At 25.0% G+C, this 18,065-nt stretch overlaps 1 protein-coding gene across 6 annotated transcripts in view; it reads right to left on the reverse strand.

Moving 5' to 3' along the window:
- Positions 1–8,697: 8,697 nt before the first annotated feature.
- The window catches only part of LOC114123005 (G protein-activated inward rectifier potassium channel 3-like), a 108,214-nt gene continuing 98,846 nt past the window's right edge, over positions 8,698–18,065 (reverse strand). For all 6 annotated transcript variants that reach the window (XM_050199143.1, XM_027985844.2, XM_027985843.2 and 3 more), the window contains 6 exons: positions 15,665–15,779; positions 12,815–13,049; positions 12,328–12,602; positions 11,256–11,448; positions 10,333–10,551; positions 8,698–9,077 (listed from right to left, as the gene is read on the reverse strand). In XM_050199143.1, coding sequence (XP_050055100.1) covers positions 8,881–9,077; positions 10,333–10,551; positions 11,256–11,448; positions 12,328–12,602; positions 12,815–13,049; positions 15,665–15,779 — 1,234 coding nt within the window. In that variant the 3' untranslated portion in view covers positions 8,698–8,880. The remainder of the gene's footprint in view (positions 9,078–10,332; positions 10,552–11,255; positions 11,449–12,327; positions 12,603–12,814; positions 13,050–15,664; positions 15,780–18,065) is intronic.

Consider the following 18,065-nt stretch of genomic DNA (forward strand, 5'->3'; position numbering starts at 1 on the left):
ATAATTATTATAATTAAAACGTAGTAAATTAACTTTGCGCGCATCAATTTATAATTAAAAAAAAAATAATAAATCTTAAATCATAAACCTAAATATTTAATCAAATTAAATATAAAAAAAAGATAAAATATCTAAGATTTTTAAATAGTAATTATGTAGTAAAATAAAATGACCTTACCATTAAAATATTTAGTTCTGTTGAAATCAAAATTGTAAAATCTATGGATTTTAATCTTATGATGATAGCTGGTAAAATGGTAAATATTACTTAGTTACCAAACCTAACCTAACCAAAATCGAAACCATCGCTCTTATTTTATCGTCTAGCAAGACCAAAAATTTTAAAGTTTAAAAATAATTGGATTACAATAATTTCAAACAAACATTAGATTGACTATTAGGTGTATAGGTAAATCATTGGTAAGTATGTATATTTCCATGGATCTTGGATGGAAATTCACATGGAAAAAACAACACCGAATCTTCGATGTCCATTATACGTTCAAAAAAGCACTGGGCAAGCGACGGAATAAACTTTTACACCTGTAGGAGATAATCTGCTGGAGGTGCTAGACTTTCAGAAATGGAAATCCACTCATTCATATTTTTTTATAGACTCAAACCTCACCGACCTAGTGAAACGGTTTTCATTTGACCAACTCGAAGGCGGCTTCCAAACACCCGCGATCGAGTTTCCCCGGCTCCTATAGTTTATATGAATAAAGTCAGAAAATATCAATTCTTGCAGTTGTATTGTATTACGCGTGCAAAAAATAATGATAAATATTCATAATAATATAATCGTAGGTATAGGTGTTTTCACTATTCAATCGATTATATTCTAGGCTACAGCGATAAAAACCAAAATTTTGATGGCCGCGTGCGCTGCAGAAGTGCAGACGACAATAATATTTTAGGCGAAGGCAACAAAATAATATCAATACACTGCATACAGGTGTTATACATACCTGCAGGCAAATGCAATACGAGTATATGAGACGAACGGTGTGACCTGGTTTTCATGCGAAGTACAAAATATACGCGTTTGTCACAGACTTTATGGCGCTAATAAAAACAACACACTGCAGTTGTTTTAGCGCGCTTGAGTGTGTCTGGCCATCTTCCGGTGGCACGTTTGCTGTCAACCTTTCTATATTGCAGGTCGGTCGAGACCACTACAACGGTGTTGACACGGTTTCTTTACTTCGACAACGGTGTATAAATATTTAATATTAATAGTACCTAATTACTAATTAGTCGCTTGGTATTTGATTTCCAGTGCTATACGGTAAATTATTTTAGGGAAATTAAATTTTTCAAACAAAATTGATTGAAAGTACACTATATACGGGAGATTGTAAATTTTGCCCGAAATGAACAGGTAAAAATAAGATTTATGGTAAAAAAATATACATATAAATTCCACCCGAAAAAATATACAGTTACAAAAATGGATTTGTAAATTCCGTCCGGAAAATAAATATTTTTAAACTAAGCGTTCCGTGACTGTACGACATGTTGACGCGACCGTACTGTCGCTACTAGGCGTGTTAATAGTATTTGGAACTTTGGAAGTTCCAAATTTACGTACACTAAACAATCGTATCAGATGATAATCGTCAATCATGTCATATCACAGATAGAAGTATTGTAAAATATAAATTGTTTGATCACTTAAGTTTCGTTTAGAGTGTCTTATACGCACGTATCGAATATCGATCTATAATGGCAGTTCAATTTATTGAATCGGAACGTGGAAATAAATTGTTATTATTAAATAATTTTAAATTTTCCAAAGTAAATAGACCTTTGGCTTCTGGTTTAACAAAATATTTTGACTTTTTTTGAGCTATTTATAGACAACTGAAATTTTCAATTTTTCTGAAAAATTTTATTTTGAAGTGTCGATGTTGCATAAGTAGCTAAGAGTTGAAAATTTAATACAAGATTTTTCATAAGTTTAGCTTACAATAATTATAAAAGAACTTAAATTTTGGTGTATTTAAGCCATTAAAACATAAACCACCTTTTTCACCAACCACTGGAAATTATATCCTAGGCTGACAAATCATCTTCGTTTTTCGTATACAATGATACCTATCATTGGATTCAAATTTAACTCTCCTATAATATATATTAGTGATTCACGCGGTACCTAATGTACAGCAGAGCGGTACCCACTTATCTTATTTTTTTATTTTTTATATATACATGACATGTGTAATTATTGCTTATGATCATATTTTGACACGTTTTTATTATTATAAATATTACTACTTTCAATATTATATTTTTATTTTCAGGCGGAATTTACATGTATCTTTTTTATTTTTTTTTTTTTTTTTGAAAGATTATAGTTGGTGTTGTACTAGGTGTTAATATGTAATTTATAGTGTTAATAGTTTAGAAATTGGCTTAAGGCTTAGGCTAAAAACTTATAATGTAATAATTTATAGAAAGGTTAACCAATTTGTGATTTATTTTATACCTACTGTATAATTGTATTACTACATAAAACTATAAACAACTTCGATTTTTAAATTAAAATTAACTATGTGACTTTTTGTATAATTTATAATATATTTTATTAGCTAATAGAACTTGGGTAAATAAAATGAATTGTTAAAAATCAGCACTTAAAAACTTAAGTAGGTATCTATATATTTATTAATGAAAATTATACTGATAGTTTAGTAATATTTAGGTTTAGTAAACAAGTTTAAACGTTCAACTGAACTAATTTATTCATTTTATGCAGATATTTGGGCTTCAGTAATAGTGTCTAGTGATTATATATTTTATGGTAGGTATTAATACAAATATTACAGTGTTGATTAATATTCCAGAGAATACTTAATAATATATTATGTATTAATGTATTAATAATATAGGTATCTACGTGACTACGTATATAATTGATGAATGTTCAAAGTACATTGTAGTATGACAAATCTATACTTACTTACCCAACTTCACTCTAACACACATCTACGAAAGTACGAATAATAACGGGAACAATTTACTAATTTTTAGGCAAAAATTATATTTATTATTTATTTATAAATATTGTTATTTCGTTTAAAATATAATATATGTTATACCTAACTTGTATAATATTAGATTTCTAATCTTAAAGTGGGCTAAAAAGATATCTCTGTTGACTGTTAAGCTTTAACAGATATGAGATAATTAAATAAGAAGAAGATTGATAAGTTGGTACCGTTCTGTTGTACAGATATAAAAATCATTAGTATGTATTAGGTACTATTGGTACTTGGTAGCATTGGTGCAGTAGGTTAATTTATATTTTTCAAAAACATTGCATTTATTGTATTGTTAGTATTATAATAATGTATTATATATATACCATATTACCATATAATATTATGGTTATTATTTTAATCATTTTTGAGTTAATACCGCCTTACCATAAAACAGAGTGAGTATAGGTGCGTCGTATAAATAGATAATATCTTAAGATTAATTTACATATTTTGAAAATATTGTCGCGTATTATAGTAAAATTCATTACACTCATAAAAGTTTTAACTGTTTTAAATCGCCGCAAATAATATTTTTAAATTATAATAAAATAAATAACATTGTAATTTATTGTTAAAATATGTGATTGCATCTACATTTGAACTACAATCTTTAAAACTTCAAATGCATAAAAAAAAATAATATGTTTATGTACCTATATCTATAATTTTTTTTACAGATACAAAAATAATTTGTATGAGATCTTACATTAAATTTTAAAGAATTTTTATCAAGCTAATAGAATAATTTTTTATTGGACTTGATAGAAAAAGAAAAAAATATATCGAAAATTTCTCATTCCAATAAATGGGTAGTTCAAAAAGAGTGAAAATGTTTTGAAGATTTAAACATGTATTTAAAATGATGTCATAAATATTTGGTAATAATTTCAGGTATTTACGGATATTTCAGTATTTGATTTTGAATTACAACAAAATTAGTAAAAATGATTTTGTTGTATACAGGTTTTGCTAATTTACTTACTTTTGACTCTCTAAGTACCAATTAGATACCATTTACTACTTGAAACCATTCCCAAAGTTGAAAATTAAAATATTTTTTCTGTCTCTAAAAGCGACAGCAGAAAAAAACATATCATTGTAAATGTACTTAATCAAGTAAATTCACTAACTATACTCCACCTTTTTTTTCAATGACAACCCCTCTTTACCACTATAAAGTATAAATTATTTAACCGATATATTTTTCTACAAATGTTAACACATATCAGAATCAAAATTTAAAATAGCATTTTTTGAGATTGTTTACTTAGGATAAAAGCCAAAAGGTCTACAATAATATTATGGTGATGAATTTATGGAAGGAATGTGATGGCTACATACCTATATAGTGGTTTAAAAATTAATCCATTATTAATCCATTAATATTTATAGTTATAACTTATAAAAATAGTCCAGTATAATAAATCCTATACTTAGTATTATATCTTGTTTAAAATTTTTGTTTGTATTTTGTATTAAGTGCATCTTCAGCTACGTCAAAATGTTCAGAAAATTGTACGTTTTATACTAAGTACTGACTATTCCTTGCGTAAATGAAAGGGGTGCTCATTTGAAAAAAAAAGAACTTTATTATTTTGTCATAGAACACTTTTGTAGTACAAAAAATGTCAATAATTTTAAAATACTGTATTTAAGTATATTTAGAAAAATGTCAGATATTTTATAAATTCATTATTAAAATAAAAATTGCGATAAACATGCTTGGCGAATCATCATTCGCTTAGTTAAGTATACGTCGTGTACAACGTTTTAAATATTTAATACCCGTATGTGGTTAGTTGCATTTATAATTTTTATTTTTAACAATATTACAAATATTTAAATTATTATACGCTAAGTTAAACGGATTAGTATTATTGAGTTTTGAGTTTGTGAAACATTAAGTCGCTTCTTTTTGAAACTTCGTATACTTACAAGTATACATAGCAAATAAATTTTAATACTATTTAGTTGAACTAAATTATTGGTATTTGGATTTGTGAAACCAAAAAAGAGTGATTTTTTTACATTTTGTAGTAAAATCCTTTTTAATTTTCAGAGTTCATGTTTTCAGTTAAATTCATTCTATTGTAAATTTTAATATAATTAGCAAATTAGATTATTAATGAGTACCTAGGTATAATAGGTTTTGTGTTGGCTTATAGAATAGTTAGATTTTTTATTTTTAAACTAACATAGTTGTGTATAATTATTATTGTTAAGCTATTATGTTTTAAGAATATGCAACTACGCAAGTCCCAATTATGTTATTTTTGTATTTTAATTTATAAATTATTATTTCAATCGCTAGTCACTTGTATCACGATTTACTACATTACTGAATTCAAATATTTTTTTTTTTGTAATTCCTGATAAAAAAAAAAAACTTTTGATAATTCTTGGTATTACTTTTTTCAGACCAAAGTATGAAAATTGAAAATTTCATGGATTTTTAACTAAATAAATAACTTGTATGTTCTACTGATTTTGTTAAATTTTAAACAATTGAAAAATAAATTATGACTATATTTTTCTGATTTGAAAAAAACATTATAAATATAATAAAATTTCCAAAATCGATTAAATTTAAAACTAGTATTGTAGTATGATCAGATTAGAATATTTAAGTAAAAATATTATAAATATATTGTTTGGATTGTTGGGAATAAACCTTGTACATTATTATTAAATTGAAAGGTGATATTTACAGCAATACAGATAATACACCATAGGAATTATTACATACCTATCGGCTATCATGATATAACAAGTAACGACTTTATTATAGTATTAATGTATTATACTATATTAGTATAGCTTATAAGATATCATTGCTCTACACAGTATGGTATTTTACTATCTACCGAGTCATTTAAAAATAATAACTGCAATTTATAATTAGATTTTATCCAGGAATGTATTATGTATTGTTATTGCAATAATATTGTTTTGTACTAAAATATGTAATATATTATACTAATTCTTGCGATCACAGAAGCTAATCATTATTTTTAAGATCACATTATTAAATTTTGACAATTCATATTAACTATTATTTACACATATAATATTATTATACAACGTAATTTAAATTAATAATTAGTATTAATATTTAAATTTTTAACATTAGTTTTCGAGGTTTCATTATTGTGGCTCGCTCGTGTGTTTAATTGTGAATTGTCGTAACTGTCAACATTTATTGGCCGCTAGATAGCGCCAACTAACCAATTAGGAGGATTGTAGAAATATAAATTGCAGTTCATATAAATAAATTAGTATCTAAATTCTATAGAAATAGGACTAGAGGCAAGTTCTGGTCGATTTCTTTACCAGTAAGCAAAGCTTATCAAGAAAATAATTAATGTTTACGTTAAGTAGTATTATTACACATCATTTTTGAATTCATTACTAAACAAAATTGCCAGTCAAAGATAAAATAATACGTATTTTTAATTCCATTTAGATCCGTAATCGTAAGGAAAACGTTGGCCACGACTCGTATGTACCTGAGCTAAAAAACATTTGGGTAAAAATTAATTAAAACATTTTTTTTTACCGCAGGATGCAACTATAGCAACCTATGGCTAAATTAGATTCCTAACCTATGCGAAGTGCTTAAGTTTTAAGAAAATCTGAAAATGTATGATAAGACATTGGGGTGTTAAGATTATTTTATAAATTATTGGAGATTTATTTTTGGCACAAAGGCGGGAGCTATAATATAATATAATATCGTACGTTGTCGAAAGCTCATTAGCCATTGATTATAATGCTTATTGCTTCTACTCGGTTAATATTTAGATTTTTAGAAATCAAAGTGAAATTTCCTACACAAAACAGGTAATTTCATTGTTTTATAGTAATTTTTGTCAGTACCCACTTAATTATTATAAATATGCTGAATATTCCGAAAGCCTATAACATCCCACACGTTTTGATTAAATTTCTATAGTACCTTATCTTTTAACAAGATAAAGAAATTCTTTATTTTCATTTTTATCTAGATAAATATCAATTCAGTTATTTTTTATCTGTATTTTATAAAAGTACATTTTAGTTATGTTATATTTTTTGGTATTTATCTAGATAAAAAAAAAGTCTAATCCCAACATAGCTGCTGCAATAGTACAAAATTCCATCGCCATGTATTACACAGTAAAACGTAAAACTATAAGTTATAATAAGTTATATTAGCTACTATATAAAACAAAATCATCAGGAAATTTAAATTATGTCTTTTATTTAAAATAAATTATATACAATTATGTAATGTTCATTGGCCTTCATTACTCAATAATTTTAATAGATTTTGATTTAAAACATAGGAATTCATTATGTAATCAGTCAAAATTGGTATAATGTATAAAACACATACAAACACATATTATACAAATATAAATAATAATAAATTTGTAAAATTTAAGTGTTAATCAATTAATACCGACGAGGAAAATTATTACATTTTTCGTGGGTCATAATATTTTCTACTCTGAATTTAGTAATTGATTGCATACCAAAATATATTTTTAATAGTTCGCATCATATTGAACTATTTAAAAAAAAAACACTAAACTATTAACAATGCGTAAAATATTGTAAATAATAATTTTGTACTTTAAAACATCAATAGATTTTCTTACACTTAAAATTGTTTTTATTATTTTAAGGTTTTGGGGACATATTTGAGGTAATGGGGATAAGTTATAAAGTATATATATTTTAATATAAAGTCGAAAAAAATTTAGTCGATGTTAAATTAATAAGCTTCATTGTTATGTACAAAAGTGTAAAATGCTATGAACCAGAATATCGAAGTAATATTTTTGACTTTTATTCAGTATTTTTCACACTATAAGCTGATGAAACTGAATAACGTATAAAGTGGTCACTGGACTCCCTTTTCATCTAGCATCATCCAATTTTTGTAATGCACAGTTAATATTTACTCAGGTATTGTTTTCAATTTTACAGATTTTTAAATTAAATAATTATATTTATTTATTATTAAAAAAAAAAAAACAAGTATAAGTACACACTGGACTGTGCTCGAATCAAACGTATATGTGTAGGTAACTTTTAAAGAAAATGACTTCTTTTTTTTTTTAATTTTTTTTTTAGTATCTTTGGGGAAAGGCTTTATAATAATTTTATAATTATTTTAAAAACCATACAATTTACATGTATTACACAATATACACAGATGTATATTTATTGTTCGTATGCCATGTCGTGTTATATCTACATTGATTAAGACAAAATTTTCTTTACAGAATGTAATACTATTAATAAATGTTTATATAGTTAAGTAGTTTTAAAAATGGTTTGATACTATTATAATACATTAATTTAATTACATTTTAATTTGTAGAATTATTTGCCCTTATCATTGATTTATTTCAGTAGCTAAAATTAACTATACAATTTTTTAAAAACATTATAAATTTGAACTGTTATATTTTTAAAATAGAAATTAATATAATCAGGAGTATTGGTGGTAAAATAAAAAAATATACTAAGTGATAACTACCAAAAGGATTATTGGATTAAGGACCGTCCAGTCATTAAAAGTACCTAGATAAGTAATTCGTTTGCAAATATAATATGCATAAAACGAAATTACGTTTCTTACTAATATCACATTAGAACCATGACATCAAATTAACTAATTTTATTAAAAACCAAAGTACAATAAATTATAATAATCAATAACGTCTAAGAAGATCACAATAATTTTGGGAGTGGAAGATGATTGGGATACCTCTGCTTATTACGAAACGATGATGGTTCCAGCGTTCAGCATAGGCGGCAGAAAATGATCGTTGTAGATCATTAATCGTCACAGGAATGATTCTGGCCCGGGCAGTTCGCCGGGTTTTATGAGGAACGGCTCCAGTTGGGCCATCATCAGGTCACTGGTAGACAATTGCTTGTCATGTAGTTCACTACGGGGCTTGTAAGTCCTAGACCCAGAAGTACTGTCCGATGGGTCACTGTAGTTGGTAGAGTGATCCAGGGGTTGCATATGGTGCATCTCTGAAAGTAAACCGACAATGACAGTTCTAATAAGGATCGAATACTCGATATTAGCTCTCTTTCAGATGAAATCATGCATTAACACAAAATTACCACTATAGTTTAAGGAAGTTCAATTTCCAAGAATATGAAAGTCCAGTAATGAAATACATAAATAGTATTATAGGTATAATTTATTATTACAAAATATATAGGAAATGTAATATGTGTGACTTCTAATTGATTTAAAAAATCATATATAGTCATATAGATAATTAATAATTGGTTAAATATTAGAATTAATAACAAATAACAATATCATATTCTTAACAATTAGAAGCTAAAAAAATAATAACAAAATAAATATTATTTAAAATGTATATTGTTTTTAATATTTAATATTTTAATATTTATTTATTAATTGAAACAAAAATATTATAGTAAAATACTTTTCAAATAATTTAAAAAACGTATAACTTTAATAAGAAACAAACATAAAAGTATATAATTTATTATAGCAATGAAATATTAAAATATACAATGATTTTAACTTACTAGAATTTAAAAAACTTTTATTGAGAGTATACAAAGTATAGTAATATAGTTTATTTTATAACAACTTGTATAGGTAATGGAATTATTAGGTTTTAGTGCGTGAAGATTAAAAGTTAAATTTTATAAATTATATTTTGGTTAAATCAATAAATATAATATGCATAGGTATTTGTATAGCATATTATGTATTATATTATAAGCAAATTACCAATTAATAGTTATGATTAAGTTACTTATCGCTAATTAAATTATAAGTATGGTAATGTTTTCATTTTAAAAATAATTTATGATTTTATGTAGTTAATAATTAGACCAGTTATCTATATGGCTATATACCCAAAATCATTTTGATTAAACACGAACAAGTGTTATTTATTAAAATCAAAATTAAAAATTAATTTTGACTACATAAATATAGTCTTATCAACATAGATAACACTTATGTTATTCTCTCGATGTCGTATTATGCCTACCCACTGTTTTTACAAATAATGGGTATAGTGATAAAAACTTCTACTTATCGTAATTGTTCTATTGGAATGTTTAAATATGTGGATATGTTTAAATAAAATGTACAAACATTTTAGGTAGGTGCTCATAGTTTTAAAACGATAATGTTATAAAATGTGTATAATGTTGCGTTAGTTTATGGGTACGTTAAAAAGCTGTAAGAAGAGGTTAATTTTTTTCTTTTTTTCTAAAAACGAATCGTCAATTTTACCAGTATGGGCCCGAAGCGAAATGAGCTTTTTCAGATCGTGTGCACTGCAAAGCGGAGTGTCTACAACATAAGTATTATTGAATAAACTATAATCCACTTCGTGTTCACCGGTTTCTTTTTTGAATGACACTAATGTATCAAACCTATGTCCCCAAAGTATTTCATTTGGTAGGTACGATGACCTAGCTTGTGTCGTCATTCCCGTTGACTCGATTACTCCTGTAAAATGAAATGAATATTTAAAAAAATATCATAATCTGTGTACTTTAAAGAAACAATTGTTTATCGTGATTGAAAAACCATAAATATAATATACTGAAATTATATTGTGTAAATTAATTTTTAATATTTTGAAATAAACATAATTCTGATTTATAATAATTTATTATAGATTATATTAATGTTATACATCATTTAGTTATAATGATTTGTTAAAAATCTTAATGACTTAAATTCAAATACAATGCTTAGGTATATGTAATTAGATAAGTAGATATTGTTATGCAAATATTATTTAATATAAATTTTGAAATTTTTATATTTAATTGAGTTTTCTGATTAAGTACCAAACGTGTTTCAGACGTACAGAGTTGAAATCTAGTTAAAATTTACAATAAAATCAATAATATTATAAATTAAAACTAAAATAAAGTAATTTAAGTATAAGGCTTAATAAAACAAAAATTTAATATGTATAGTAGTTGAAGATGTTAGATGTATATACATTTTAATGATTTAAATTTTTAATTATTAACCTAACTGTTCTATAAATAGGAAATATATATTTTTTATTTATTAAATATTATCTTTGTACAAAAACTAACAAAAAATGCTGTGCCCGAAATTCCGAAATTTGAGTAATTACGAGTCAAAAAATTTTTATCTTTTGCTGGTTTTATTTGTCTTAATAATAGTAAAGTTACCTTCTAGGACAACGACAATTTCAAACTTTTCTTGTAAGAAATCGGCAGCAGAAAGCATATACAGCGGTGACTGTGAAGTAATTTTGTGAACAATAGTCGTAGGCCATATGAAGAATATCCTATCCTCTTCACCGTCCCCGCCGACTTTAAGTTCCTGTTGATGGAACGGTAACAGCTCACCTTCTATTGTCATCTAATACAATTAAAATTTTCTCTTTGAGTAATTTGGCAATTTATCGGTAAATTTTATCATACCTTTTGCACAATATTTAATGTAATAATTTAATTATTATTAGGTGCACCTATTTTATATACATCTAATTCATGTTCGTAAAATTGCCAAAAGACAATTTTAAAGTATAACTGTATAATGTATTTTCATATTCTTTCATGATTAAATATGTGGTCGTCGTGTGTAATTAATGTGATTTAGCAAGTATACCATCCCCTTTTTGTTTTTCAATAATGCATATAAAAATTCCGTTTTTAGAATTTTAAAATTTTTTTATAAAGACTATATTTTCAAATTTTTGAGAGTTTTGTATTTGGTAATTAGAATTCGGTTGTAATGCAAAATTCTGTATTTAAATGACGATCTTTTAATATAGTAAATTATTAAGTAGATAATTTTTCTAAAAATGTTGATGAATAAAAGTTTTAAGTTATTTAATTTTTTGTATTAAGAATAATAGATCTATAATAATGGGCTGATTGGGCTGTGGTAATTTGAAAGTATTATTAAATATATTAATCTATATCAATATTCATAAACTTAGTTAAAGTATAATACGAGTAAATACAAGATTCGATATTATATCTATTTTGTAGTTTTGCAAAATTATTTTTTAAGGACTTTTTTCCTTAATATAAAAATTTAAGCAACTAAAAAACTACCTACTCGTTTGAATTTTAAATTATAAGATTTACACAATCAATAATTTTGCAACAAAAAAAGGGGGGAGGATTTCTCGTTTTAAACTTCACAAAAGTTTATATCGCTACAGAACACTCGTTAATGAGATAATCGATTGGGGTGATTATATGTTTGGTGAATCACCTTAAATATACTCACTTTTTTCTTTATTAGCTGCGCCCTAACGTGTGCCTCAATAATATGTGATTTTCTCATGTCACCCACACGGAACATGAGACACAGAATGCCATCTCTTTGGCAAATTACAGCGTTTCTGCTGAACAACAGGGTCTGCGTCCGTTTTTTTGGCCTGGACAACTTAGCGAACACTACGCCCACCATAAATGCCTGGATCATAACGCCTACTATGCTCTGTAGACACATAATGAATATTGCTTCAGGACATTCTTCGGTTGTGTGTTTGGAACCATAACCTGATATATACAGCGCAAACAAGAAGTAGGTATTACATACGAATTATGATGTTTTGGATGTCAAGGGACCACAAAACAATAATGATTGTGTACGTTAGTAAGCTTTAGTCAATTATATTATAATAAATTAGGTGTATAAACGCCCAGTTTTAAGGAAAACGATGAGATAATAGCATCGTATATCCGTCCAAACAATACGGTTAAATGTTTACCTATTGTGTGCTGAGTTTCGACGCTGAACAGAAAGCACGAGGTGAAAGAATACATTTCTCGAACACATGGTACCCACGTTGAGTTATTATCCCTTACCGAGAGTTCCAAATCGCCGTGGTTTAGTGCGATCAGCCACCATACAACGGCAAACCCTAACCAACTGAGCATGAAATTCATTGAAAATACTAATAACGTCCATCGCCATTGAGCATCAACAAGTGTCGTAAATATATCCTAGAACATTAGAAAAATATAAATAGATACACGAATCCATATCATCAAAAAATTTTAATATTCAAATTATTATTATTGTAAAACTCTGTAATCTAAGATCAAAACAGTTTTTTTCTTATTGTCGGAATATACATAGATGGAAAAAACAATTAAGTTGTACAAAACTATACTATACGTATGTTGTATAATATTATCTATTAATCATAATAATATATGTATGTATAATTGTATTATCAAGTAAGGCATACAATTATTATAAGCGAATAAAGAACATTTTTTTTCGGATAAATTTGAATAATACATTTTTAAAAGTATTAAAAATGATTATCCTATTAATAAATAATTTGAAAATAGTATCATGTAGTTATAGATTATGTAATTTATATTAAGCTAAACTATTTGCGTTCAAGGTGAATCCGTGGGAGCATAGAAAAATGTCGTAGAAATAATTTTTGTTACTATTATGAGTACACAATAAGAACAAACAAATTGCTTTAAAACAATAATGTGCAATGTATGCAATAAATACAATTCATATTCATTTAAAATTCAAAAATATAATGTTTATTATGATTTTAATAATTTTTCTACCACTGTTTTATTTTTTTTATTCTTTTTATTTTAAGTTACATTTTAGCAAAGTATTTATTTTGTTTTAAGTTTCAATAATTAAAAAACAAAAAGTTAATTTATTAGATGAATCGCAATATTATATATTCTTCTGATTTTGTCAAATAAAAATCAGTCATCAGTGTTAGTGTGCAGTTTTAAACAATCAATTTTAATTTTAATGAATGGATATTTATTTTATTATACGGTACAAAGTTGTGAGTGTCAAGAGAAAGTTATACAAATATAACACAATAATTATGTAGGTAATTTTAATTTTAAAATCTCTTAGAGTATCAGTTAATATAGATATACCTATAAACAGTACCTTTATGTATTTACTATTCCTCTGTACAAATGAAACGTAAGTACTTCTAAAAGCGTATATGATAATAACGGCAAATTATGGTAATAATATGTTAGCGGTATAGGATTAAATATTGGGACATTGCCACTATATAATGTTAAGACGTTTATTTTTCATCATGTCAATATAAAAACGATTGTGTTTAACCATTATTTGTTCTTTTGATGCATTTTAATTTTTGTATTTTTCATGAATATACTTGTGCATTGATGGTATCCAGTTTTGGGTTTGACGAGATAAAATAATTTTTATTATACACGGCCATTGTCACGCTCTAGATTTCAAATACAGCAGTGACAGCAGGCTGGTAAAAAAAAAATACATTTAAAAAATAGTGTGCTATGTCAACACTAAAAATAGGCTAGTGATTTAGACTCCAAGATGACAAGGAAATTGGTGTGCAGTACACGGCAAGCGCAGTACTCAGTCGGGAGACAACATTAATTCATATAACAAAAAAAAATTATGATTCTGAGGGTACTTGAGTTGATAGTAGTCTATTAGGACGGGATTTTTAATCTGATATTAAAATTTTAAATTTTAAAACAATGTTAAAACATCGGATTCTTAAACACTACAATCGAAGCTTATTAGAAATATCATATTTAGTTTTATATAATTTGATTTTACACTTATGATAAACAATTTAACAGAGAACATTTAAAAAATAATTTCATTTTTAATAGCAAATTAACTATATCTAAGGCCACTATTTTACTTTTAATTTTTTTTATAAAAATAATTTATAATAATAAATTAGTATTATGCAATATATCATGTATTATACATTTATACCTAATATGAATTATTATTGATTTTTTTTTTTCAGAATTGAAAATAAATCAAGGGAATGCAATTTAATAGCCATTTAGATCGATAAATTATTACTGAATGTTAAACATAGTTAAATAAATCCTCGTATTTCATACATACTCAGTATAATATGGAATAAAAAGATTAATTAGTTTTGTGTAATTTTAAAAAAAGAATTTATTTTTCAGTTTATTTGTTAAATATAAAATAAAAAATATAATAAAATAAACGTGATGATTGAAAATTGTTAAAAATTATTTTAATAAATAAATATTTTAACACAATTTTACTCAAGGTCATTTTTTCAATATTAGAACTAATTATACAGTAACACGTTTTATTAACATTATTTTATTTGGAGCTCAAATTTTAAAAAATTTTAATTAAAAAATGCGATGTGTATTAATTATGTACGTTAATATAATAAATTATAATTATATACCATAAATATTATTTCATATTAATTATTATAATTATAGTATATATATATATACATACATTTTTTTAAACTAAAATAATAAGCATATTTTGAAATGTTTATTTTACTTTATATTTTAATTTATTTATGTAAATATTTACTCATTTAACTAAATTGGTTTTAAAAAATAAGTACATAGCTATATGGTGTCTTTGGTGCAAATGTTCAAAAATTTCAAAATAGAATTGAAAAATTATTTATAAAATTTCTTGTATAAAAAACGTATATATTTACTAGAACTAACGTTTAGATGCGATAATTAAATTCCTAACTAAATAGTAGCTAATACTATCTATAGGCTATAGCTTATAATTATTAATTCGTGTTTAAAATTTAAATGATATTCACCTGTAAATATTTTCTTCTTCGTTTAGCTACTTTTCCTTGAACAACATTACATTCGCCGTGCTTGAATACTACTCTTCTGTATTGTCTCCTAGAGCTGAATCTTGGTTGTCTGTACCTATTAATATCAAAAATATATTGTTTTAAAATTTCAATTTAGTCAAACTACCTAAAAAAAGAGAATAACTTTATTAAAGACTCTATTATATTACAATAAAATAGACGCTCATAAGTAATATTATTTGAACTTAGGTACCTATATAATATTATAAATATAACTATAATATAATATAAACATTACTAATAAACATACTATAAATATATGTAATAATATTTATTAAATTAACTTTTAAAACTTTTATTCAATAAGTCAATACTTTAACCAGCAACTACCTTTAAAGTTAATTATTTATTATTATGATGAATTTTAACCAAAAAAAAAAGTGTACATCCATCATTATTTGTCAGATGTCTGCACTACCTTTTTTTATTTAATAAAACGTTAATAAGTTCATTAATAATTATTATTTATTTATATAGTACTCTTATTAAGACATAGACAAATCAAATCAAAAATATTATGATTATATTTCTATAAAAGTATAGTGAACATGTTTACTCTATTTTTATTGAATTCAATATCCATCAATTAAGAACATAGGTAAATCATCTTATCGTTGACTAAATGTTATTGGTAACTTGCCACGTTATAAACAACATTTTCCCACGTTTTTCAATAGTTTATAGACAAACTAATAATCCAGTTACATAAAATATTAATTTGTCCTCCCACAGCCCATTTGTATGAAATTATGCATTAATCATACATGAAACTTTACAAGGGCATTAACAAAACTGTCACTTTTATTCTATCCTAGTTCTTATTATTTTACATATTATAATTGTATGAGAGTAAGTATATTTTTAAATATGTTTAAAAGGTTCAGTGAAATGAAAACATACGAAATTACTTTACAATTTTAAATGAATCGAGACAGATACATTATATTTATTTTAGTAAAACCCAACGAACTCATTAAGTCATGAGTAAAAAATAAAAATGTTAATTTTCTTGTAAATTTATTAACCTTATCTAAATATCTTATGTAAGTACAAATGTTTTAGGCAATAAACAAAAATTACCTAGGTTCAAATAAAATGTAGTGATGTACTCGTATCTTTTACTCTATTATTTAGAAATAAAATAAAGTTATTAAAATAATATGAATATCACTTAAATTTTTAGTCATCTACTTAAGTCACAATATTGTCCCTTTTTACAGTTTATTTTATCGAGATGTTGTTTATATGCACATCTTAAATTATAAAGAATTTGTTAAAATATTTTTTTTCAAACAATTTATATTATGTAAAAGAATTATTATAGTTTGTTATTTTGTTTACATATTTATAAATAATAAATATATGTATATAAGGAAAAGTATATTGAATGGATCATTAAATACATTTATTGTTTATTCATACTTTTAATTATCCTCACCCTCTTATAATATGATAATTGAATAAATAATAATTTTTGATGAATAGGCTAAATTATGTAATACTCACAGATATATAATACAAATTAATAAGGAAACTGTTGCTGAATGAAATTTTAATAACTATTACATAAGTTTCAAATAATTTCCACTTTTCACGATATCTCTGTTATTATTTTTTTTCATTGCGAAATTTAATTAGGTAGTTACTTTTGTTGCTTTAACGGTTTTAAGTTTTTTTTTAAACAATATAAAAGATTTTGATTGTTTACATTAATACAAAAATGAACTATCTATTTCATGTGATTAATCTTAGCGATACAAAATAGAAAATATTATATATGAATAAAAGCATTATCGTCATTTAAAGTACGATTATAAGTATAGTTTTGCAATACTCTTTACCTCATATTTTAATAGTCTATAGTGACATATATATTATATACTAGTGGTTCTTAAACTTTCATAAAATACGGACCCGCGATGAAAGATTTTTAAAAATCATAAACCCCATTACCAATTTTCTTTTGAATACCTTTTTTTTTTACAAAATATATCACGTTATGTGTCAAGGTCGAAGCCACTATAATAATAGAACCTTAGCGGTCCCCCAAAGTGCCGCGTACCACAGTAGAAGTGCTGATTTGTACTATAAACATAATAGGTATGTAATATTATTACATGAAACAATTTAAAAATTATAAATTGGTAAGCACTTAACTTACACATATTTTGTTAACATCAAACAAAATATTTATTTAATATATAATAGACAATAGACACTGCATAAACATAACAATGTATTGTATACTTGTATATCTACCTGTCATCTATGTAACTTAAATATTTGAATTATGTTATGTTTTTACCTATTTAAAATATAATATAATACTTAACATATATGT

Source organism: Aphis gossypii, chromosome 2, assembly GCF_020184175.1.
Source record: "Aphis gossypii isolate Hap1 chromosome 2, ASM2018417v2, whole genome shotgun sequence".
NCBI classification, from domain to species: Eukaryota; Metazoa; Arthropoda; class Insecta; order Hemiptera; family Aphididae; genus Aphis; species Aphis gossypii.